Below are 25,109 nucleotides of genomic sequence, written 5' to 3' on the forward strand. Positions count from 1 at the left end.
GCCAATAACAAAGAAAAAGGTTAACTTACACAAGCACAACACATGAACACGATGATGAAAGACTCGAGAACTCCAGCTGTTCCCACAATCCATGTTAAACGTAGGAAAAGGATGACTCCCAAGATGTTTTGCAAGCAGGGCAGGTACACACCAATAAAAGTGCCCATACGTGGAACCTGGAAATGAAGTCAGAACTTTAATTCCTTTGTACTAAACAATGTAAGTCCATAAGGACTCTCTTCTACAAACACTTATTACAAATGCTCCATGAACGAACGCCAAGTGAAATTGAATGGTAGCTTCAGAGTGTCCAGCTTCACAAGTATTCATAAGCTACTTATGCAGAAAGATTCCTGAAAAGACAGAAAACTATTTGTGATAGCAAACCCTATTGTTCCATAGGCATTAGGATGAAACCTTGATGGGGTAAGATGCCCCTTTATCTGTTGATTACAAAGCTTTACACTTTCTTCTGAAATACTAGTTACAGACTACCATTGAAGTTACTTCCATAATCAAAATACCAAATATATTCTGCAAAAAGTTGATAACCAATTGCCCTGCAGCTGGCCCACAAAATGATATTCAACAGTAAGTGTTTTCCATTTTTAAAAAAAGACAAGACAAGGTATTATGACAAGGCCAGAAAAAATGCAGAGCTGACTACAGCTTGTTTTTGCAGAAGTTAAAAAACCTGCCACAACATAGTATATTTGTTTGTACTTTTTATTTACTGGTGTGTTCATGATGGGTTAAAACATTCAGGCTTCATCATTAAAGTTCCAGCCTTCTACACTTAACGAAGAAATCAGACCTTGAAATACTCAACTTAGAAGCAATAGTTATACATAGTAGGTTTCCAGATAGAGAAACTCTTCTTAAATCACAACTCAGGCTGTGAAAAAAGGCAATCTATTTAAATAAATAAGTAAGCATTGGTGCTTTATAAGTTAACAAAATTATTAAGAAAACACTAAGTTTCCAAGTACTTATAAGAAATCATGGAATGCCATTTAGACTATAATCTTTTTTTTTAGCATCTTGGGCAATATCCATGTGCAACATCAGCACTACTGTCTCAATTATGCCATTAAAAATGCTACTCTGCCAGGCTACTACTTAACCATCACTTAATTTCAGTCATGGAAGTGAAAGAAGACACATGCACAGAAAGCATGTTTTCAGGCCACCAGATGGTGCTCAAACGAGATTAAGTGCAAGTGAGGACACGGTGTTCATTTGGCTAGTCAGTTCCAGAGAGACTAACACCACGCTGCATTAACAAAAACCTCTGCACAGCAGCTGAACGGAGGACAGGGATCACACTAAGGAAAGTGTGATTTGATCAGTGTTTTCTCATATCTCAAGCTGTATCTTCAGATGAGAAGAAACAAAACACAGAACAAGCACAACAAGAAAAACAAAAAGAAACCCCCCACACAAACAAATGCAGGATAAGCAAAAAGCTAAAACAAACAGCTGGACTTTATTGCTTGGCCTTGCCGATTGTCCTGGTACCAACTTCCCACACTAGTCAAGTCCTAATGCAAACATTGCAAATATTCAGGTACCATACCATAAATCTCTCTTCCAGTCAAATGAGCTCCAGTTCTAACCTTACTTTCAAGCACCTTTTCATATCTGTCTCTTCTGCTATATGCTCATTTCCTTTTATTCATTCTTATGTGCTTCTCCTCCTTTCTCCATAGCTCAGCAAACTCAGTAGCAGCACCCCTTCTCCTACACAAAGACAAGTGACTACCAGTACTCTCCTTTTCCCAGTACCTACCCTAAATTTCTTAGTTTCAGTCACCATGCTTAACCAGTTCCAGCTCATCATCCCTCCTTGCCTGGGCGTTTTTGTACTTTGTCTGGTCACATGTTTTTGATCCAAGCTTTCTCCTTCTGAAACAGCTCCCTGCTCACAGAGGGATCAATCCGAGGTCTCACTGCAAACTCTGACTGTTGCATATGTTCCGTTTCTACAGAGGCCTTGGGTATCCAGTAGATAACCCCTGAAGAATTCAGTTGCTTTTTGAGGTATGCAACAAAATGTTTCCTTGGGATGTGTCCATTAAGTTTTAAAAATACTTACTGCAACTCACAGAAACAAGAGAGCTACTCAGAAAAACTGCTACCGTGTTAACAGCAGCAAATATGCTTATGGATTTGAAAGAGTGACCTGTTTCATCTGAAGTTTTCCTTAAATTTCAACTTTAGGTAAAAACCCAGCCAATTAAAATGTGTTAATAAACTAGCCAAAAAAACCCCCATCATACTGTATCCTCACTAAAGGTAGACAAAAGGTACTGATGCTCATAAAAGGACAGAAGGAAGAAGAAAGGAAGAGGAAACTGGGTGCATGTTTCAGGTCCCAGCTTTGCACGCATTTTATCTAGGGCTTTTACAGCAAGGTCTTGTAAAACATGCTAACAAGAACACTGAATTAATACAAGTCCTACTGCAAACGCTTCAATTTTAAATACAGTATTACAAATCTCACTCCTGTTTTTAGGCATCCAAATATTTTCTTTTAGGTTGAAAAAAGTTCCTCTTTGTGGCTAGCTTTGTCTCAATAAGTTATTAGAAGTTTAAATACCTTGACTTCCTTTCGCTTGCTGTCTTCATCGGCTTCATGTTCCACCACACCTTGAGTCAGATTAGTGTAGTTTGCTAGTTTATTAAGAAGAGATGACACCATGGGATTACTATCCATTTCCTCCTGTTGGGATTTTAAGAATACTGCATTCATTAAATAGTTTTTTTTAAAGTAATGATTTTATGGTACTACTTCAAGCACATACTCAACAGGTCAGCCCCAATTCACCCAAATCCAAAAATTAGCATGACAAGATACCAGTCAGCTTTCAACCAACAAGAATTCTAAATCTTTCTAGAAGTTTAACACTATGTGGCTATCTTGCAATATTTCTTTAACTTTTTTACACTATCTTATAATATGTAGCTTGTACAGATGGAATATAAGGGAAATTTAGAGAAGGGCCATTTTTAATTATAAAAATCTATTCCTATCACAATACAGTTTTTAGGGGATTGTACTGGCAGGGTTGAGTCATTAGGGTGTTTTTCCAGGATCTTGCTTGTGTCTAGAGAGTAGCCTCAAATGATTCCCTCAAGCACCAAGATACTTAAGGATCATTCTCAAGCCTACTGTTGCAGGCTTACATATTTTATCTTAAACCATACATGCTACTTCCAAAGTATTCATTTGTTGAAAATACAGGCACATATGCATATCATATGTAATATTACTTGACACAGAAGTCAGCCCATCTTTCTTTAGCCAAATATCTGCTACAAAACAAAACCATGCTAAAACAAATAATAAAATACAGAAGCATATACAACAAAAGGATTGCAAGAAAAGCAGAACCAGAGAATTCGATCAAGTAAGCAAGATCAAATATTGGAAGGAAGACAAGAGATCAGGATTGCAAACAGAAAGACAAGAACTAAAGCATCTCTGCCTGAGGCATTAGGTCATGATAATCATGGTCAAATTTCTTTGTAACAGTTTATATAAAAATTCAAAACACAAGTCAGCTGAAAACATGAGAATAATAAGATTGTAAGAAACATACTATGAAACATATATACTACCAAAAGAGATTCGCCGCTATAACAGCCTGGTGATGAAGTCACCAGAAGGCTTTCAAGGCAACACTGTAACAGCATGGTCTATAATCTGAGATATGTAAAAGATAGTCATCATTACACCATCAGCTGAGGATTTAATGCCAGTCACTATTCAAAATAACTGATGCAAGCATATATTCAAAGGAGAGTAGGGACAAAAAGCAGCTATGGCCAATTTATCAACACTGAGGTATACAACAGCTAATTTGAACAACAGGAAGTTTTGGACATTGCTTTATGGAATAGAGCTTGAAGGAGAGAAATTCAGTGACAAAACTCCACTACCATGGTTTCTGTCAAAAAAATAGTAAGAAATTCCATACATGACAGAGACAAAATTAATGACCAACATTACTTTGATCCTCAGCACAATCTTCTCTAAGACTCAGTGAAAAATAGTAAAAATACATTATTTGGTCATGCAGAAAGAGAAAACCGAAAGATCATTCCTCTGTGCAAAGATATTTGAAAGGGAGAAGAGAGGAGCATAAGAAGACGACAAGAAAATAGTAGATAGAATGCAACAGCAAGATGGCTAAGCAAACAATGTTGAAAGGACCTTGTTTATTGTTAACAGCAACCATCAAAGCAAGACCAGTTGATACTGCTAGAGCAGAACTTAGGTTAAACTTTACTAAAAGTACTATTTCATTGCAGAAGTGGCACTTAAATGTACCATATCAATATCCTTTTTTTTCTGTAAATGATTGCAATCGTTCAGTGAATTAAACGGGTATTAAACTTGCATTATAAAGTAGATGTTTATATTAGAAAGTAGAAATAGCTATGGTATGCTTTACACTGTAACTGGACAATATAACTAGGTTATGGCCTATCACAGTTTGTTTTATAATTTTGCTGCTTTAAGAGAAGTCTTAAAGAAGTTCCCGTATTCAACATGATATATTTGCTAATCCTTTTAAAACTGGATACTGTTTTGTTAAAACCACTAGATTTAACTTTCAGCGTCTTTCTCTAACAACATTTTCTAGATCCTAGCCCAAAAATTTTAAATGCAAGAAGGCTTATTTCATATCTTCACATCAATGTGTACCAAAATTTACTGTTCTTGCCTATACAGATAAAGTAAAATATAGAAGGAGAAAAAAAAAAATCTTAGCACTTTTTTTTATTACATCATTCAAATCCACTGAAATGGAATGTTAGCAGGAACCAAGCTAGTGAAAAGTTATCAAAATTGATTTCCCCCCCCACTAAATTTCAAGAGAGAAAGAAAACAGAGGTTTGCTTGTTTTCATCTTACTACCAGAGCCTCAATCGAAGATGAAATACGTTTTTGGGGTATTTAACTTACCTCAAAGAGAGCCATATTCTTTCCTTCATACATGTTTCCTCTGTCCATCTCTGCACTGTTAATAAATGGACTACTTTCCCTGGCAATCCCATCCCCTGGTGGAAAAGTACAACAATTAGAAACAAAAGGAAAAAAGAAAAGACAAGGTATACTGTAAAAGGAATAGTCAGAAGATGCTGGTCTAAGAACCACTGGAGGTGGCTACCAAACACTGCGTCTTCATCCCAGACATGTGGACTCAATGTCCACATTTAAGGAAATTAAGCTTACTTTAATAGTCTATCTTTGCATAGTGTTTTGCCTCTTAACTATTACTTATTATTCTTTAGTACAGATACTAAAGAACAGTCCCTTCTCCCTTGCCCCATCTTTGCAGTTTACTTAAAACACTTGATAATAGAACTTCACATAAACCCTCTGAGCAACAACAAAAAAACCCAACCTACCTTGTCATCACTTTACTGATTCCCTCAAAAAACCTCCAGTAGTTGAGGCAGGAATTTATGAAAAAAACAATGTAAAAGGAATTATTTTGTAAAGGTTGGGGGGACTCTTTCATGACATGCTATATTTATTCTATTCCTTAATGAAATATCAATCTCATTAAGCTGTAGCAGCCCTGACCTCCTCTGGCACACCCCTCAAAAAATATAGCATCACTGTCACTGCCTTCCAGCCCACACAATACAAAAGCTATTACATGCAGATACTGTCACAGCATTTCCAAAGAGTCTCAAGTCCTTGTCTATGCCACTTTGCCTGTCTGCGCTTTTGCCCTTATATTCACAAGTTACAGCAATAGCACCTATACAGTCTCTTCACTACAGAATTAAGGAACCACTGGAGAACAAGTTATACTCTTTTCCCTGTGTCCTCCACTCTGCCCCCTCCAGGACACTTCTCCCCACATGAAGTCCCAGAACAAAGCTCTTGCAAACATGGACACCAGTCTCAGCACAAAGTATTATCTCGGTTGTAAATAAAGACAGAAATAGAAATCAGTCCCTCAAACAGATGACTAACTACATCCCTGATGGACTTCCTACCACTCTCCATAGCTCCCTGGTCCAGTAGACTCTCCATAGCATCACTATACTTATTGGTATTATGACACAGAAGCCGCATACTATCATAAGAGACTTAGAAGATATCTATTGTCCATTAGGGCTCTAGAATTAATTCCATGACCCAGAGAAGAACTGTTGATAAATTCATCCACAACTACTGTTCTTATCTAATGTATCTCCTTCTATCCATATCCTCCAGCTTTCATTTTTCTGTTTCTTTACAGTTTATAATTGGTCCCCCATTGCTTCAAGTCCTACAGCCTGGCTAGGTCCCCCTCCTCCAACAATGCTTAATGCAAGCACAACAGAAGGAGTATCGTGAACACAAAAGTATCTCCCTCATGGACCAGCACCTTGAGATGTTTCACAGTGCATGGAACACGCTGGTTTGGCACAAGACTGTCTGAGAAATTGGCATTTATTCTTTAATCAGCTCCGTCGCACTTAGATAAATGTTCAGTTAGCTTTTCCATAGACAACAAAAAGCAACTCTGTCCCCAAGCAAATACTTGCTGATTCCTCTCATCATCTTGCTAAAGCATACAAGTACTAGAACTTCTTAGTTAAGACATTGCACTTTCTTCCCAAGATTTTTGGATCATTGTTTTTCTTTTAGCTCCATTCCTTGAAATGTCCACATTATTTTTGTTAACCTAACACTACCAAGTTCACCACTAAACCATGTCCCTAAGCACCACATCTACACATCTTTTAAATACCTCCACAGATGGTCACTCAACCACTTCCCTGGGCAGCCTGTTCCAATGCTTGACAAGCAAACCACCTTCCCTCAGTCTTCTCTGAAATTACATCAACTCAATCTCTTCTCAGGTGTGGAGGCGAGTTAAACATACAATAAAAATGGTAACTTCCAATGTAGTTTTAGACATTCCTCTAAGCTGCACATCTTCTGGAATCCAATTAAAGCTTCTGCAATTAAAGCACTCCAAAAATCTATACTTACTGTTGCTTGATTTCTGAAAGTAATTCAAGTTATGAGGATTTACAGGCAAAAATCTTAAATCTGGACTAGATTAGTAGTCCATCTGAGCCAGTATTTCATCTTGGACCACCACAGGTATTAAAAGATCCATAAGAAAGGTAAAATAAAACAACAACAAAAGAAATATTCTATGGGCTTGATTATGGTATAATGTTTCCTCTGTCTTATGACACACAAAAACCCACCTGTTTATGTGACACCCCATTCCACCGAACATAAGGTTATCAAAGTCTAAGCTCTAGAAATAAATCTGTTTCCCCCCCTCAAATATATACTTTTAAAATTTTATTATTACTGTTTTTAATCTGCTATGGAATGTTCACATACCATAGCACAACTCTGTGCTTACTGATGGACCAGTAGACAAACCAAAGCCATAACTAACGTACCTTTCCTAGAAGCCTGTCTGGCATTTTCTGTGTTGACGGGACATGTAAAAATTCCATCTCTTGATTTCTACAGATAGTCAAGCACTGTGATGGGTTTAGCTATATTTACATAGAAATTAGCTGCAACAAATTACATTTTCTTTTCTACCTGAGATATACAGCTGCAAGCAGAGAAGGTAGGAGACATGTCTCAAGTTTGGGAGGTAATATTTATTCAGAGTGTTCATGAAGATGATCACAATGTGCACTGCCATACATCCCAGCCCCCCAATTGCTGATGCAGTGTAACCCACACAAGTTATCACAAACCATCCCAGAGTTGTGCTAGCCTCAATTTTAGAACTGCCAATGCCATCAGATGATTTCTCATTAATATTTCCACTCACCAAATAGAACTTATGTTAGAAATATGTCTGCATATCACAATTCAAAGTGTTCGTCAAAGAGGCACTTTGTTCAAATTCATATTTCTCAGAAGTTTCAGAGCAGTGCTCCTCAAACATTGACAGGCAGAATACTTTAAGGTATGTTACCAGTTAAAAATTTCTAAGCTGATCCAAACTGGTCCATTTTACACAGTGTAAGACATAACCCAACAGTATAGCTTAAACAGGCAGAAGCCACCTTTGCCACCAAAGAGGTGACCCTCTCATTCCCCTCTCACACTTACTACTACTATTATATCACACTGTTCCTCACACAAACAGAACTATTTATTATAAATGCAACAGTGGTATGTGCTTAATGCTGAATTGGGAAAGAGTTGTTTTGCTTTTGTTTTTATTCTTGCTGCTACTTTTAATTCAGATGAGTTTGTGTTCACTACACAAATGCTTGTAATGTCACTGGAGACACCATCAGTGTAGGAATAAGCAATCAGCGTAAGCAAAACCACTTCCTTAGCTTTGATGCCAATATTACTAAATCATAGAACTACAGTAGTTGGTTTTCCCCCTTCCCCACCTGAATCAAAAGAGGTAGATTATAAAAAAAGGTGTTACAGGTGTCTTGCCTTAGGGAAAGTGGCAGAGCAGGACTTGGAGTAGGAGGAGGAAATGATCATTTAAGTGATCCTAAATTTGCACTAGGATGCCTGTTCAAGAGATTAAGGACAAAAATATTAGACCATCTAATCTTATTTCCTGTCTTTCCACAGGTTGCAGAATTTCATTTCTGCATTAGGCTCTCTAACTTTGAAAAAACATACTGAGATTTGACCAGTGTATCTCTTCATGTTTTCAGAGCTGAAATAAGAAAAAAGCTTATCAATTTATCTTTATAAAGATTAAGGTTTTTTTAATTACCGGAAAAATCTCAAAAAAATGTTCCTTTTTTCTATTTAAATTTGTCTCTTTTCAAACTTCTAGCTGCAACATCCTAGTACACCTTCCAAATTTAACCACTCGCATTTATTATTTTCTATCTGTGAAGGTAACTATACTTATCAAATCATCTCAAGCTTCCTTTTGAAAAACTGAAATAGTTAAGTTCATAAAACATACTCTTAACCTTTAATAATTTTTGTGGCAACATTCTCTCCAGTTTTTAAGTTATACAAAAAAAAATTCAAACTTTAAAAATCAAATACAGCCTTCTAACACCAGTCTCAATCATGCTATTTACGGAAGTATAATCATCACCTCCCTACTCCAAGGATCAGGCTAGCCCTCTTTACCACAGCATTAAACCAATCTCATGCTATTCTATTCCAGTCTGACCCCTAAATCCTTTCCAGATTCACTGCTTCCTCACTATGCCACACTATGTGTGTCATTATTATTCACATTCAAGAAATGTTCACATTTGCCTTTGTATTCAAACACATTTTGTCCAAAAAAGCAAGCATCTATGTCTCCTGGCATGCTGTAAGAGTTTAATATCTATCTGAAAAATAAAAGTAGATTCTTTTTATATGGCAAAAGAATACAGGTGGTGGTCAAAGTGAGAATGATCTAAAACTTTTGAACCACATGGCCTCAAATAAGATAGCTTGGTTATGATAAGGTATACCTGTTCTTTAAACAAGTATATGTGTAAAACTAAGAAGTTTTGCTTCCCACCAGAAATTTCTAACTTTATATGTTGCTGCCTAAAGCAGAATGTAGTTGAAGAATAATACTTCACAGAAAAGTCCTAACCTTTCACAGTATCCAAAGTGCACATCCAGTCCACATACCTTGAATTAGGTTCCAGGTGAAAAATAACAGTTTTTAATAAAAACTATGGTAACATTTTCATTAAGTTAGTATTTGGTCACATAAAGAACAAAGCACTACAAACTCAGAATATGAAGATAAGATCCTGTTTGCACAAGGGTAAACAAACATTTACTGTTAATGTAGATAAACTTTAAGGTAAAAATATATAAAGTTTAAAAGTCACTAAAACTGATATATAGTGTCCAAGAAAGCTGCCTGTGGCAAAAACTGTAATTCTATCTTCTCTATCATGCATAGTTACTTTCTGTATGTCGAAATTTTTGATTGGCAGGCAACTAAAGAGAACTCAGACTATCTTAAAGTTTCAATTCTTACCACTCCTAATCAAAAAATGTATAAAGTATTCTTTAGAGCTCTAACAAACTCAAGTTTTCAAAAGCCACTACCTTGCTTTAATTCAAATTACGAAAAGGCATCAATAACCTTGTTTGAACATATCTTACCTCTGAATTTTTGCATCAGATGAGTTTAAGAATTCAGTGCAAGCTACTTCAAAGTTGCAGGTTATTGCTTTTTTTAGTAAAGAAATGTCTAAATATATTTACTATATCACCGATTTCTTACATTTTTCTCAATGACTAGCACAATTTATGTAAGTTATCTTGAAAAGCAGAACAAGGTGTACTTAAGCTCCTTGTAAACCCCTTTACATAATGGAGGATTCTAATACTACATCCATCACTTTATCAACATCACTAAATTTTAGTTTTTCTTTACTTAGGCTACTATTATAATCAAGCACAGCCTACTTCTAATGAAAACACACTGCAAAAGCTGTTTACAAATTCTTTATAATATAGCTGGAAGTACAGAACCTGCCGTTTCAGTAAAAGAGTCATTAGAACCAGTCTTTTAAAGAGACTCACTTGGATTTGGTCCACTTTCTTCATAATCTTGTTCACTCATCATTAAGGAAAATCAAGTCATTCCCTTCTGCTGATTCTTCACATATCAAGAATTGAAACAGGAAACTGACAATTACTTCCTCCCAGCTTTGTGTAAGACCTCAAATCCTATTTCTCACTAGTATTGGATTAATCCTGAAACAAGTCATTAAGGCTTCATGCAGTGTGAAGCATGCACATGACACAGCCAAACTACAGGACAGTCACAGAACTCTCTAAAGAGAATTAAGCTGGAGGATTTCTGTCAGCCATAAACACCATGCTTAGTGAAATGGGCAGGATCAAGTTACTAAAACATCCCACATCTTTACCTAATAAATAAATATAAAGTTTCCTTTTGATCAAATAAATCCACTTTAAGATACTTCCACTAAGCAGATCAGTATACGTTAGCAACAGGTAGTATTAACCTATTCCAAAGATCTATCTATATTAAAAAAGATAATTTTATGCATCAAGTACATATTAGCAGATCTTAAGCAAGTTAACCATAAGTATAGCTGCTAAACATTGATTTTATGTAGAAAGAGCTTGCATTAATGGTACTTAAGATGTAGCAGATAAAAAACACTTTAAAATGTAATTCCAGTAACTTTGCAAGCACTCTTTTTTAAAAAAAAGTATTTTGAAGTTATAAAGGAGTCCTCTTTTAGACTGGCTGCATAATTTGTTAATTCTCTTTCAAATTAGATACATCACTGTTTTCTAGTTTATGCATTAATCTATTTCACACATTCTATACTAGCCTTAAACAACTTCATACAAACTGTTTCAATTCTATTAAATGGATGTTATTGCTGTGGTCAAATCTTTGAATCACATCCGAAATCTACTTTTCCTCTGTGATCCTAACACCTATGCCACAAGCATGGTCAGCTGTGGAAAGGCAAAAGGGTTGAAGACTCCTTCCAAGCCAATTTCCCAAAATTCCTCTTTCCTAGAACCAGCTCTGGTGCTTACTAGGCCCCTAAAAGAGTTGCTTTAACTCACTAGTGCTGCAAAAAGCCTGCGTCCTGTACCTCCCCATGTTGATTTTTTTTTCCCCCAGGGACTGCTTCTTGTTCCTCACTAGCAAAATAAAGCAGCTTGTGCAAGTCCTCAGCAGATGTTCCACAAAGCAAAAAAGGCCAGTAGAGTGATAGAGATAGGATTGGTCACTAATCAATGGCAGCAAGCTATTAGGTTGTTTATGTCCCAGTAAGTTTCTATCAGGACAGTTCTACAGGTAACAAAGCAAAGTTCTGACATATTTTCAAGGATGTTCTAAACTTTCCTTTCTGAAGCTAGAAGAAAAATATGCAAGCTTCCCATTCTTCAAGATTGGAATAAATCTGCTAAAAGGTTTTATTCTCTTCAAAAAATAAGCTTGTAGGAAAATGCTTTTAATTTTAAAAAGTTTCAAATTTGCGTGCCCCTTGTCAGAAGGCAAGAAACAGAACAAGTTTTTCATTTTTTTCTCCCAGAAAGATAGAATTTTTTTTTTCAGAAGACAGGCATGAGTTTAAAAAAAAATCCATTTTTGCAAAGCAGTTACCACTCAACGTCTCACCTCCCAAAGGTTCCCAAAATGATTGCTTAAACAGGTTGAATGCTTATTTTTTGTTGCTATGAATTAGCTAAAGGATACAGCTAATTATGGTACCTAATTAAGAATGATAACTGTTGAAATCAGCAAGCAGATAATAAATACTGTCTAACTGACACAGACATTATTAAGCCATTCTTTCCTATAGCTGTGATTCAAGAGCAAAGTTATTCAGGGACCATCTTTAAGTTTGTACACTGCTAATACGAATCTGCTTCTGAAGATTACTGTCAGACCTTTAAAAACAGGTAGATAACACTTTTGATGCCCTAAAACTCAGGAATTGCAATTTTGAGGATTGCAAACCTGCCAAAGAAAAAGTTATACATCTTGTAAAGCAGGGTCAGGGCAGCATAGCAAGAACCTAAGGTTGCACAACCTAGTGCATCAAAACTTTGTCCAATTTTGCAACTACTTGAAAATTTGCATATAAAATCAGAAAGACTGCAGTTTTCATAGACTTCATGTGGCAGGTTGACATTGGCTAGCCACCAGGTGCCCACCAAGCTGCTCTATCACTCCCCTTCCTCAACACAACAGTGGGAGAAAATAAGATTAAAAAGCTTATGGGTAGAGAAAAGGACAGGGAGATCACTCAGCAATTACCATCATGGGCAAAACAGACTTGACTTGGGGAAATTAATTTAATTTACTGTCAATTAATAGGAGAGTAGGATAATGAGAACAAATCTAGAAACACCTTCCCCCCACCCCTCCCTTCTTCCCAGGCTCAACTTCACTCCCAACTTCTCTACCTCCTCCGCCTGAGCAGCACAGGGAGTCGGGGAACAGGGGTTGCATTTGGTTCATTACGTGCTGTCTCTGCTGCTCCTTCCTCCTCACACTCTTCTGCTCCAGCATGGGGTCCCATCCTCGGGAGACAGTCCTTCATGACCTTCTCCAATATAGGGTCCTTCCTATGGCATGCAATCCTTCAAGAACTGCTCCAGCATGGGTCCTTTCCATTGGGTCACCAGGCTTTCAGGAACAGACTGCGCCAGCATGGGTCTCCTCATGGGGTCACAGGTCCTGCCAGAAAACCTGCTCCAATATGGACTCCTCTCCACATGCAACAGTTCCTGCCCAGAGCCTGCTCCAGTGTGGGCTCTCCATGGGTTACAGCTCCCTTCAGGGCACATCCACCTGCTTTGGTGTGGGGTCCTCCACAAGCTGCAGTGTGGATATCTGCTCCATGGGCTGCAGGGGGACAACTTGCATCCCATGGTCTTCATCACAAGCTGCAGTGGAATCTCTGCTCCAGCACCTGCAGCACCTCCTCCCCCTCCTTCTTCACTGACCTTGGTGTCTGCATAGTTGTTTCTCTCACATATTCTCATTCCTCTCTCTTAGCTGCTCTTGTGCAGCTTTTTCTTTTTACCCTTTCTTACCAATATCACTGATAGGCTCAGCTTTGGCCAGTGGCGGGTCCGTCTTGGAGCTGGCTCATCTTGGAGCTGGCTGGAATCAGCTATGTCTGACACGGGGGCAGCTTCTGGCATCCTCTCAAGAAGCCACCCCTGCAGACCCTTCGCTACCAAAACCTTGCCACGTAAACCCAATGCACTTCACCATGTATTTTTCTTTTAGCAGGGAAGGAAAAAATGTTCACAACCACTGCCGAGAGCAATGACACCTCCACCAAATATGTCTTTGCTGTCACCACTGTGTCAAAGGTGCAAAAAGCCAAGGAAAACGTATTCCAAACCTGAAGTACTCTTATTAGCTTGGGGTAGCGGAAGGTAAATTGAAACCTGGCAGGATAAGCTACACTATTAGCAGAATTAAAATTTCGCTAGCTACTGTCTGGTCAGTTCACAAAGCCATGGCATACAAATAATTGCAGTCATACAAACTATAGTGTATATCAGAAATGCTCCTTTTTCAACTGGTACGTCGAATCAAGTAGGAAAAGAAATACTATTGGATTATGCAAAAAATACCACATAAGCCACAAAAGGATTGTGTAGAAAAAAAAAAACTGGTAGGAGAATTAATTTAAACCAAGCAATACATTTTGTTAAAAGGGGGAACCCTCAAGCTTTAATTTCTACTCAGTAATATTTCTACTCAGATTCAGGAAATAAGTCCCCTGTGATAACATTCTATAGTTCGTTAGTCTAGAGAGCAAATAAATATAGCGCTAATTGTTTCATTCCCCAGGCTTTAGTAACTATTTTTATGTAAAGCAACAACATAGTTCAAAGATGCAGGAAAGATTAATCAAGTTAGTGCTGCCAAAAGGGGTGGTTTTCTGTGTTGGTGTGGGGGGTGGAACACCACTGTTGATCTGCAATGAGCTGATTCAAGGAAATAAAGCCTCTTAAAACAACTTTTTTTAAAAAAAAAAACCAAACTCTTTTCCTGTCATAGCTAGTTTCCTGCCGATTTGGCTCCCTAAATCAGTTCACAAGCAGTAGCACTGGAGAGAACAGAAACACTTTTTTTTTGCCAGCAGCAGCTAATAAGATCTGCGATGCAGTAACAAACCATATCCCTTAGCAAAGGCAGCCTTTACAATGCTTACCTGTGAGCTTTTTAAGATGACTGTTATTATGTTAAATTATAAGACAACAAAACATTACAAGCAAAGTTCCGTTATGAAAAATTGTAAAAACCAGTTACACCAGAAGACCTTTACTCACCATATTCTGATAGTGGCAAAAGTATTATCACCAAAAGAAAAATCAGCAATAAGATCAAAAAATCTCAGTAATAATATTTTCATTTCAGGATCAGAGAAGTTAAAATTATGAGCATCGATATCACCATATTTGATGTTACTTTGTCCTGGAATATTCTACTTTAAGATGTTTTATGACTAGAATTATTTACATTTAGCTCTTAGGCAATAAGTACAGTAAGAGAACATTAGAATTTCATTCACATGAAATTAACACAATAGAGTAAAAATAATAATTTGCTGTCCATTTCAAGCATTAAGATCCCCTCTTCACAAAAAAGGTCAAAACTGCAACGGTATAAAAGAAATGTTTAAACAGTTACAAAATGCTAAGTGACCACTTGCCCCACAGTGAAGTTATTTACGTTTATTATCCTTAACTCTGCCTCCTTTATTTGCCCCCATTTCCCTTGGAGCTATCAATAGCTAACAGAAACATTTATATTCACAATGATACATGTACCTATATTAAACCATGAAAGGATCAATTAGAGCACCTTGGCAGAGCTGGACATACATCAGGAGTTGACCTGGACAGCGAATGCCCCTCAGAGCAAAGAAAAACTCTGTGTGTAACTCCCACACCTGATATCAAATGTCAGATATATGTTTATCTGCAACAGGAATAATATATTCCATTCCAACATTGTATAATACAATATGACATATTGGGGTGGCGGAGGAGGACAACCAAGACGGCTTCTGTAAAGGGAGATTCTGTCTCACATGCCTAAAAGAGAAAGAATCAACAAGCACATGGATAATGGAAACCTAATTTATACAGTCTGCCAAGATTTCCAACAGACTTTTGATGAAATCCTCCTCTGAACATACTTAAGGAAATAAAGCAGCCATAGAATAAAAGAGAAAGTATTAGATAAGCCATAGGTAAATAACTGAGTAAGAAAATAGAAGACAAATAGAGTCTACTTTCAGAGATGGAGATGGTCATTGAAGTTCTGCTGGGACACATGCTGTTCCACACGCTAATAAAAAACAGCAGCAAAAACAAAAAACATGAGGTGACCAGAGATGTGACAGTTTGAAACTGTTTCAAGTTATTTAGGATAGTCAAGGCACAGGCCAACTGTGGAGAGCTGCAGATCTCCGAGATTAAATGAACATTAAACCAACAAGCAAAATTCAATGTAGAAATTTAAGAGTAGATATACACATACACAAAGGAAAACAATCCTAAACCAGCTGGACTCCAACTGATCATTACCTCTCATGAATGAGATATTTTGGTTATGATTGTTTCATAAAAATACCAGTTCAATAATCGCTTTTCAAAAAGGAAATGAAAAGGGAAAAAAGGCGATGTTAGACAAAGGTATTAAAAAAAAAAAAATCACTGTTTGTTCGCAACTCGATTATCATGTGCAATTCTGGAACTTCCCCCATTTCAAAATGAACAGAAGTGGAAAAAGTTCAGAGAAAGACAGAAAGTAGAACAGTAAGTATGGAATAGTTTCCATGTAAAGAATGACTAAGTAAGAGTCTTCAGTTTGGAAAAAAGCTGACAGGGACAAGGTTTATAAAATTGAGTGATCTGGAAAGGGACCTGACAAGTATTAGGCGTGATTTGATGCCTTTAATCTGATGACTGGATCAGAAGAGAAACAAACAAGAGGTAATTTGCCTTTGAGCAGGAGATCTTACTGCCACAGTTTCTGAGGTGCCAAAAACATACATTAATTCCTGGCTGCGTAAGAGAACGGAAGAGGAATTTGCTGAGTGTATTTAGAATACAAACAAATTTAGAACTTAACCTAAAAAACTAAACTCACCAAAAAAAGAGAAGCTAATCCAGTTTCATAGAAGGCTCACCTTTTTCTGGCCCACAAGCTGTTGGAGCCTGGAAGAGCATGTGGAAAACAGTACCATATTTGCCAGCCCATGCTCCCATGCATATGCCTAGACCTGAGCCTTTAGCCACTACTGGAAACACTGTGTGCACTACTGGCTAAGAACATGAACAGGGCAGAGAGTGGTAACTAACCTGTTGAGATGAAAAAAAATAGTGAAGACATCAGTTCGCATTTTTTCAGGGTACAGAAAACTGCACAAACTCCCATGGGATGAAGGGGAACATGTAATAATGTATTTTTCTGTATAGTAAGTTCTGAAATACAGACTGGTTCTGTGTTTAAGCAGAAGCTGACTGAAAATATACTAGACATCTCAGTGATATTAGCCTGTCTGCCCTCCATTGCATGCATATATATATATATATATATGCATACACCTGCCTCAACTACTTCCTAGTTTTCCAGGAATTAGCATTTTACAGAAATTCACAGCATTCGTGTTTCATTAGTTATATGATGACTTCTTGGCAGATGACCAGGTTTGCCATTGATATTCCTTGTATTTGAGGGTCTTCAATTTAAAAAGATTTTGTAGGAGTTAGTTCTCATATTGGTTTCTAAATAAGACACTGCTGTGGCTAGGTAAATTATACTATAGGATGCTAAAAATACTAGTTATGCTTTGAAACACCTGACATGCAGAGCTGCTAATGAAATAGAGATTTGGTTAACTTTACAAAGTTTTGACAGGTCTATCTAACAGACAGTCACTACTGATATGTGTGAAGAAAACAAACAAAAAGCGCAACACTCAAACCCAGAATTTCTCATAAAACTTCATCCATTACTGCCTACAACAGGCTCCTGTTTCCTTCCATTCTTCAACCAGTTACTACTTCCTGACTACCCTTTCCATGTAGTGTATTATAAACACATTAAAAGACACAGGTACATATGCTTTCTGCTACTTTGTGCATATTTGAGTCAGCAGGCTCCGATCCTCAACTATATTGTTCAATCCAATCATTAATTTCCACTCTGCCTCCCTACTTTTCCCAAGTACTACTTTGGTCAGTGCTACAATAGTGAGCCAAATAGCTCAATTATGAAGGAGTGAAGAGCATAGAATAATAACATCCCAGCTTACTCCATTATTACAAAGATGAGTATCAGAGAAGAATGTGTGAAAGGGGATAAAGGCACAGAATAATTGATAAGTGTCTTGCAAATAAGATACCAGAACTACTTTACTGGTGATCTAATGACTAAGCAGCATACAGCCTGCTTCCCTCCAAAAAACAGCATCATGGGTTTGGTGGAGATTTTTTTGTTGGTTTTTTTTTGTTTGGTTGGGTTTTTTTGGTTGTTTTGGGGTTTTTTGTTTGTTTGGGTTTTTTGTTTTTTTAAACAAGGTACTAGTACAGTCAAGGAAATTCCAGAATAACTACTTGGTTTTTAAGCCAGACAATTCAATCAAAACCGATAAAATTCTAGATTCCTGAACAATTGGAACAAAATTATATGCTGAGCTATACAGGCTAAGGGTGAGCCAAAAGGGAAGTTCCCATGCTCCCTCTTTTTTTACTTCCATCTCCACTCTCAGCTTTACCCCTCTCCCACCTTAACGCAACTTTAGCCATTCTCAGACTTTTTGCAGCACTCACTCACCTCAATTCCAAAACAGGGGAAGCGTGTTTTTCCCCTCTGCAGGAGTTTAGTTTTCTGCCAGTTTAGCATGTTGAACCAGGCCAGTGAAGTGTCTGATGAGCACCAAGGTCAAATGCAGGAAAAAGGAAGGGAACCCAGGGATGTGGAAGAGGGCAGGGAAGGAAATGTTTTACTCCCTAGCCTTTTCCTCAAGGCTGGAGCATGCAGAAAGGCAAGCACTCCTCTGAGCAGCAGACTTTTAGATAGGCTTAATTACAACAGCTTTTAGCTGTACTAGTATTTTAGAATTCTTTAGTTTTCAGAAGAATAAGTCAAGGAGAATTATTTGATTACACAGCATTAATTTAACAATTTTATTTATTACTGGTTTAAGGACCACAAACATCCATGTAATACCTAAGGCAACATTAAGTATATCATTCACTTCCCAAATCTCTGTATCCAAGTATAGCATTTGATCTCTTAATGAAGTCAGAGCTCTCCGACTATACCGTGTTTACAAGTCAATGCCTTCTCTTTTCAGTGTTTTCTTCTCTACTCCCTATTTTACAGGCACATTAACAGGACAGTCATACACAAATTCATCTGCTCAGGCGATATAGATCCAGAACAGTAGATAATTTAAACATAGTTTGCAAATGTAATTGCTACTCCACACAAATTCTACTTAATTGCATGAAGAATTATTCTTTTTTTTGTTTTAATCACAACCCTAAAGGTTGTGCTAGTTCCACTCTTCTCCTTGCCCTCCCAAGATTTCCAAATGTTCCAAGCCTTCCAGATGCTTCATATATATGCATGGTCTAACAACTCCTGTCTAACTATGCCTGTATTGAGTATTATGAGAAGCCATCTGACCAAACACCACACTCCATGCCTTTCTGACTAGCTCTTCTACCATAAGGAAAATTGCCCAGACAGATTAATGCTGTACTGCTGTCATCCATCCAGTACAGGAAACAAACCGTTGCCACAGTTTATACTACTTTAGTTTTTCTATTCCATTTAGTTTGGAATAAAAAAAAGTGGCAGTTATTAGAACACTTGCTCATCACTTGAATATACCAAAGGAAATGCAACTACATGTAGTATATATAATGTAAATATATTAAGTTTTTCAAATACCTGTTTTCATCTCTTTACATTCACATCCCACATCACATGATATTAGCCTTATTTATCTGATCTATACCACAAAAAGGAGCTGCCATTACGAGGAATTGCCTTTTACAAAAACCCATCTTTTCACCTGTGATCATCTAACATTGAAAAAAAAAAAAAAACCACCAAACCTTAAGAAAACACCGTGTCCAAAATAATGTGCAAGATCCAACTAGCTCTCATAGTGCTAGCAGTGATTCAAGCACCATACTTGGTATTGCCGCTGCAACACGCTTCAGAAAGAGGAAGCGTTAAGGGTTTCTGAGCCAAAGGAATAAAGACTTACTGCTTCCCTAGCAGTACTTTATCATCCGAGTGAGAAAAGCACTTATTTCCCCACCACCACTTGTAGACAAATACTCATCCCGCTGCAGAAGAGGCTGCCCTGACCAGACCCTCACTGGCGATGCCCGAGCTTCACCTCAGGCTTGATTCTGCTCCCCCAGGCGGCTTCAGGGGCAAGGCCTAGCAGGAGGCAAGGCTCCTACCACCACACCATCAGCTAGCGAACATCTACTTAACCCATGACACGGTCGCTGGTGCAAAAGCCCATGGCTGGACAAACACCTGGAGCAAGCCAGGTTAAGACTGTGCTCTTCTCCAAAGTCTGTCTCCCCTCCTACCTCTCTCTCCAGTGAGCTCCAGCAGGACTTGGCTTTTAAACAGAGCTTTTACGCCTGCCTGTTGAACTGCCTGCGGCACTGGTTACTCCCGCTCCCCCTTGCAAGCGGGAGGCAGACTGACCGCCCCACGCCGCCCCGGGCGGGCACTGCGCCCACCCCCGGGCTGCTGCGCTCCCCCAGCCGGAGCCGCCCGTGCGCATTTCCTCCTTTCGGCCGGCGGCGACGGCTTAAGGAAACAAAGAGAAACAAGTTCTCAGCCACCCCAGGCGCCGGACTTTCGCCCTCTCCCGAGGCGCACTTCTCCACCTGGACAGGTAGCCCCAGCACCGCCCGCTGCGGAGAGGCGATGCGGCCTCTCCACAGGCTACAGGGGCCCTCCGGCGGCGAGCTGGCCCGCCCCACGCGGCAGCCGCGCTCCCCCGCACACAAAGCGCCGGTGCTGTCCTCAGGCGCTGCCCCCCCGGCACCTCCCCGCTCCCCCCTCTCTCACCGGAGCCCCGGTCCCTCTCGTCGTCTTCTTCTTCCTCCTCCTCCTCCTGCCGCTGCCCATCCCGCTCCGCCGGCCCCCGCTCCTCACCCTGCGCCTCCACCGGCACCACCGTGAAGCTGGTCGGCATGGCGCAGATGGCCCCGGGACCCACTGGCGCCTCCTCCCAGGGCAGCGGGCAGGGTAAGCGCGGCGCTGCCGCCTCCCTCACGTGAGAGCCATTTCCTCACGCAGCAGGGGGCGGTGGCTCGGTGCCGCCCACCGCCCCCTCCCGCCCCCGCCCCCTCACCACCTGACTGACGGCGCTGCGGCCGCAGCGCTGAAGTGAGAGGCAGGGGCCCGGGCCGCGGCCTCCCCGGGGGCGAGAAGGAGGAGGAAGGGGGTGCTATGACTAGCTCTGATTTACATACACGCAACTTCCCAGATCGGAACCGAGGCAGGTCGGTGGGAGGTTTTGCTCTTCCGCGGAGGGTGAGAGGAGCGCCGGGGCGTTGGCGGGGAGGAGCCGCTGCCGTGAGTCGAGCTAGTGCCACTGGGGAAACAGCCCAAGAAGGGTGTGCACGTGTGTCTGAATGTGTGAGAGCCGCCCCGGTTTTATTGGGTTTCAGCTATGGCTGTTAGGCACAAAAAATGCTTCCTCTCTTTCTCAGATATCCTTGCAGCACTAGGACCACCAGGCTGCTAGTCCTCAGATCCCAACAGACAGAAACTGTCTTCCAAAGGAAACCAGAGCCAGACTGTAGGGCCCTGATTCTCCAGGTCTCTAAAAGGATGGCAGCATCCAGAAGACCCAAGCAGGAGCTTTGTGGGTCACCTTTTGGACAAGTGGAGGAGAAAGTCCACTGTGTACCTTGGGACTATCAGGAGATTAAGGTGGTTCCCAGAAATCTGCTCTCCTGCACAGCAGCCATGGGTTGCAGGGGACAGCTGAAGGCCCTGTGATTCAGGTTGGAGTCAGCGTGTAAGCTCTGACCTGAAGTGAAGCAGAATCAATGAATCAGTGAATGGGCGGTGTATCAAATTAAATATTAATGATATAGCACTGGTGATGAGCCGTAGCTCTTGGTTACTTTAAACTTCCTTCCCAGAGGAGGTTGTAGCATCTCCACTCCAAAAGTAGAGAAAACAGACTTGGAAGCCACAGGCCTTTTTCTTGTCTCCTGCTATTCTGCCTTCCCAGCAAAGTGCTAGAATAGAGCAGAAAGACTCTATATTCATGTCCGTCGGTATTTATGCCTTTTGGAAGGGGACGCTGGTGGGTTTGTGGGTCCCATGCCTCAGTGGGATGGAAGTTGTCTACCTAACACTATAGTCTGTCCCACAGCATAGAGGCCTTCAAAGAAGAGGGTGGGGAAAATGATTCTGGCGATCAGAGGTGGCAGTAAAGTGGCAGATGTGGAGACGGTAGGGCAGCAGGAAAAGGAGAGGGAGAGAGGCATGATAACATTTTGATATCTGGGATGGGCTTCCAGTTCCATCCCATTCAAACCATGGTGTAACTACAGTAACGAGAATTGTGGCTGCATGAAAAAGGAGTTTCTGTGTAGGGGATGTGTCTCTTCATCCTCCGCTTGTCTTTTTCCAAGCTCAAGAAAGCGACTGGAATGGTGTCTCTGCTAGTGATAGCAGATTTCCAGTATGTTAATGATGTTACCTGCAGAAGCAAGGATATTTTGGGGCACTTTTAATGTTAAAGCTCATTTTGTCATGGTACAGACTGTTATCAAAATTAATGGTACTAAGGAACTAGATACAATGATGAATTAGAATAGTAAATGTAATTTTAAGACATATATAAGAAATAACAATTCCCTCCTCAAAAGAAGGACTGAAGAGCATGCAATGTATAGTAAGGCATGGGATCACATATGAGCATTGAGAAGAAAATTTTAAATAACTGATCATTTTTTAAGTACAATCCATCTGGTGCCTTGAGGAGTCTATGGAAAGAAACTCAGGTACTATAAAGATGAAAACTGTATCATACAGTATCATACTGCATGCACAAAAGATTGAATGGGGAGAAATTAGGACTGCAGCCTTCAATTTTACTTCAACCTGTTACAAATTTTCCGTCTAAAATAGCTAAGAGCCAAAGAAAGAGAAGCTTTGGACCAAAAAACTTCTGAATGAATAAAGGCAGCACTTCTTCTTCCAACTCTCTTCTGCTTCCTCTGTCATAACCATGGAGAGCCATCTGACAAAAAATAGGTGCAGTTCTGTGGAGCAAGGATGGTAAGTTCATACAGGGTTGTGGGTTGTCCCCCATTACAGGGACATCCTGTAATCTAAGAGCTGTGATTTGTGAGCCTCTTAAAATTTTTTGCACAATGAGGACCTGGGACTGGGAAAAGTAACACACTTCTTACGTTGATTTATTGTCATTTCCCTTCAAATAGCATCAGATAAGTAGTGCTGTGATACATGTCACGGTTAACAACAGGCTACTCTGATGGTACCCTTCTAGGAATAAGCAATAAAAAAAGAGCAAAAGGAGAATAAGATTAAGACATTACGTAGATCTGTGTCTAAAAAGCACAATGCTGGAATCATAACATTACATGAGTGTTTTGCTAAAAAAAAAAAAAAAAAGCAAAAGCTTTCAGTTTGTGATGTTTACTGAAAACACAGAGCTCTGGACCATCACCATCCTTCTGTTTGGCAAGATAGGAATGCAGCAGGTACACCACCAATTCAAACTGATATATCCAGATAGACCTTTAGAAGGCATTCCTCTTGTTAACAAAACTGGACTTGTGGGGTGAATATTCTACTGAGTGCTCAACCACCTCCCCCCTCCAAAAAAACCCCAGAACACATGAAGAGATGTGAAAGTATAATGAAGCTAGTTTACATACTGAGAATAGAAAACGGATTAAATTAATGCTAATGATGAATATGTTATGATTTAAAACAAGTCATGTGCCTAAGGAAATTAAGGATGTCACTAAGACACCAATACCTTCAAAACTTGTATTGTCTTTGATGTTATTTAGATATTAGAAATAAATCACTAGAAATAAAAAAAATATACAGTTATTGTCACAGGAAAAAAAAGTAAAAGCAGAAATAGCAAAGAAGGAAAGAAAAATGCTTTATACATCCAGATCATTGTCTTCTATGTGACTGACAATAAAAATCTTAATAAAATTACACATTTTCAAGTTATCGGGACTAATGCAGTTTATGTGCATGAAACTGAAAATAAGCTATCCAGTGACTTCTTGAACTCAGGAATGTTAAATTTTTAGAAATCTTGAAAAATTGGGAAAATTCCAAAAGAGTGAATGATTGTCCATATCAATATTGAGTCATCAACACCTAAAAAAAGGAAGAAGAGTGACTCAGGAAAGTTGAGCTAACTGGCTCAATGGTAATTTTGTTTTGAGGAAAGATGATCGTGATATATAAATTTTGGGGGACAAGATAACATGTCTGAACAGTTAAAGTTGTTATAGTGTTACAGCCCACATGAAAATAGCCAAGGCATTTGATTTGGTACCAGCTGAAATTTGGTTGGAAATTTCTATGGAATTAACTCCATATACCTTCCATATATTTCAAAACCACTTCTTGACAGATCTCAAGGTGATAACAGAGGCAGAAAGGTAACGAAACGTAAGACACGGAGCAAGGAAGATTAGGATTTGCTCTGACACTTTTTCCATCAGCCATTTAGATTTTCTAGTAACGTCTGTGGGTGACAGTGGTTGCAATAATAAGTAATGGGGGGAAATGTTTGTAATCTGAATCGAACAGATTCATTATAATCAATCAGAGTCATCATAATACAGCCATAAATATACCTGAGGATCAGGACTGCAGGAAGTGAACATTTATCTTGGGAAGTGGTAACTCCAAAAAGGATACAGTGTAACCCAAGTTGAGTGTGACACCTTCTCAGTGACCTTTACCAGACCTTCCTGACTCTTCAAATATTTCTGTCTCTTACTGGACCAAAATGCAAGCCAGCTACACTGTACTTTTTATTTCCTGTGTACAAAAAAGTGTTTCCCAGAGTCCTGTGCACCACACCAAGTGGTACTGTTCTAAGACTTAGTTTATTGACTACTTATCTCTCCACAACGAGAGGAGAGGGGCATCACAACCTGCCATCACCTGATTCCTTACAGTCTATTATCACTGTCATCTGGAACACAGTTCAGGTTAGCACATCGCAATGGACTCTAACTTTGTGAGAGCCAGAGAGTTTCCATTGCCCAAGTGCTCATGCCTAAGGCATTTCTGCAGAGATACTGCGGTAGCTTTTCATATCTGTGGTGATCATTAAGACTCACCTGAAGCGAAGTGTCAGACTATGTGTCTATCTTGCATTCAGAGCACATGGAAATGGAAGCCTATGAAAACCTGATGAAATTAGTCATTGCCAACATAGTCAATGCAAGTTTTTAGGTACTTTTTAGGCAGGCTGAACAAGACCACAGTGGTGTAATCACACTGCTTTGTGGATATGAAATACCCAGCAGCAGCTCCAGAAATCCTCTATGACCTCTCCATTATGAAGGAAGTTGGCCACAG

The 25,109-nt window shown here is 39.4% G+C and overlaps 1 protein-coding gene across 2 annotated transcripts in view; it reads right to left on the reverse strand.

Moving 5' to 3' along the window:
• The window catches only part of SLC12A7 (solute carrier family 12 member 7), a 67,045-nt gene extending 46,197 nt beyond the window's left edge, over positions 1 to 20,848 (reverse strand). Inside the window, exons 1-4 of one of the 2 annotated variants that reach the window (XM_075142896.1) lie at positions 20,574 to 20,848; positions 4,973 to 5,067; positions 2,600 to 2,722; positions 30 to 176 (exon numbers count right to left, since the gene is read on the reverse strand). In XM_075142896.1, coding sequence (XP_074998997.1) covers positions 30 to 176; positions 2,600 to 2,722; positions 4,973 to 5,067; positions 20,574 to 20,700 — 492 coding nt within the window. In that variant the 5' untranslated portion in view covers positions 20,701 to 20,848. The remainder of the gene's footprint in view (positions 1 to 29; positions 177 to 2,599; positions 2,723 to 4,972; positions 5,068 to 20,573) is intronic. The other variant, XM_075142897.1, reaches the window with a different exon arrangement.
• Positions 20,849 to 25,109: the final 4,261 nt, after the last annotated feature.

Source organism: Calonectris borealis, chromosome 2 (genome assembly GCF_964195595.1).
Source record: "Calonectris borealis chromosome 2, bCalBor7.hap1.2, whole genome shotgun sequence".
NCBI classification, from domain to species: Eukaryota; Metazoa; Chordata; class Aves; order Procellariiformes; family Procellariidae; genus Calonectris; species Calonectris borealis.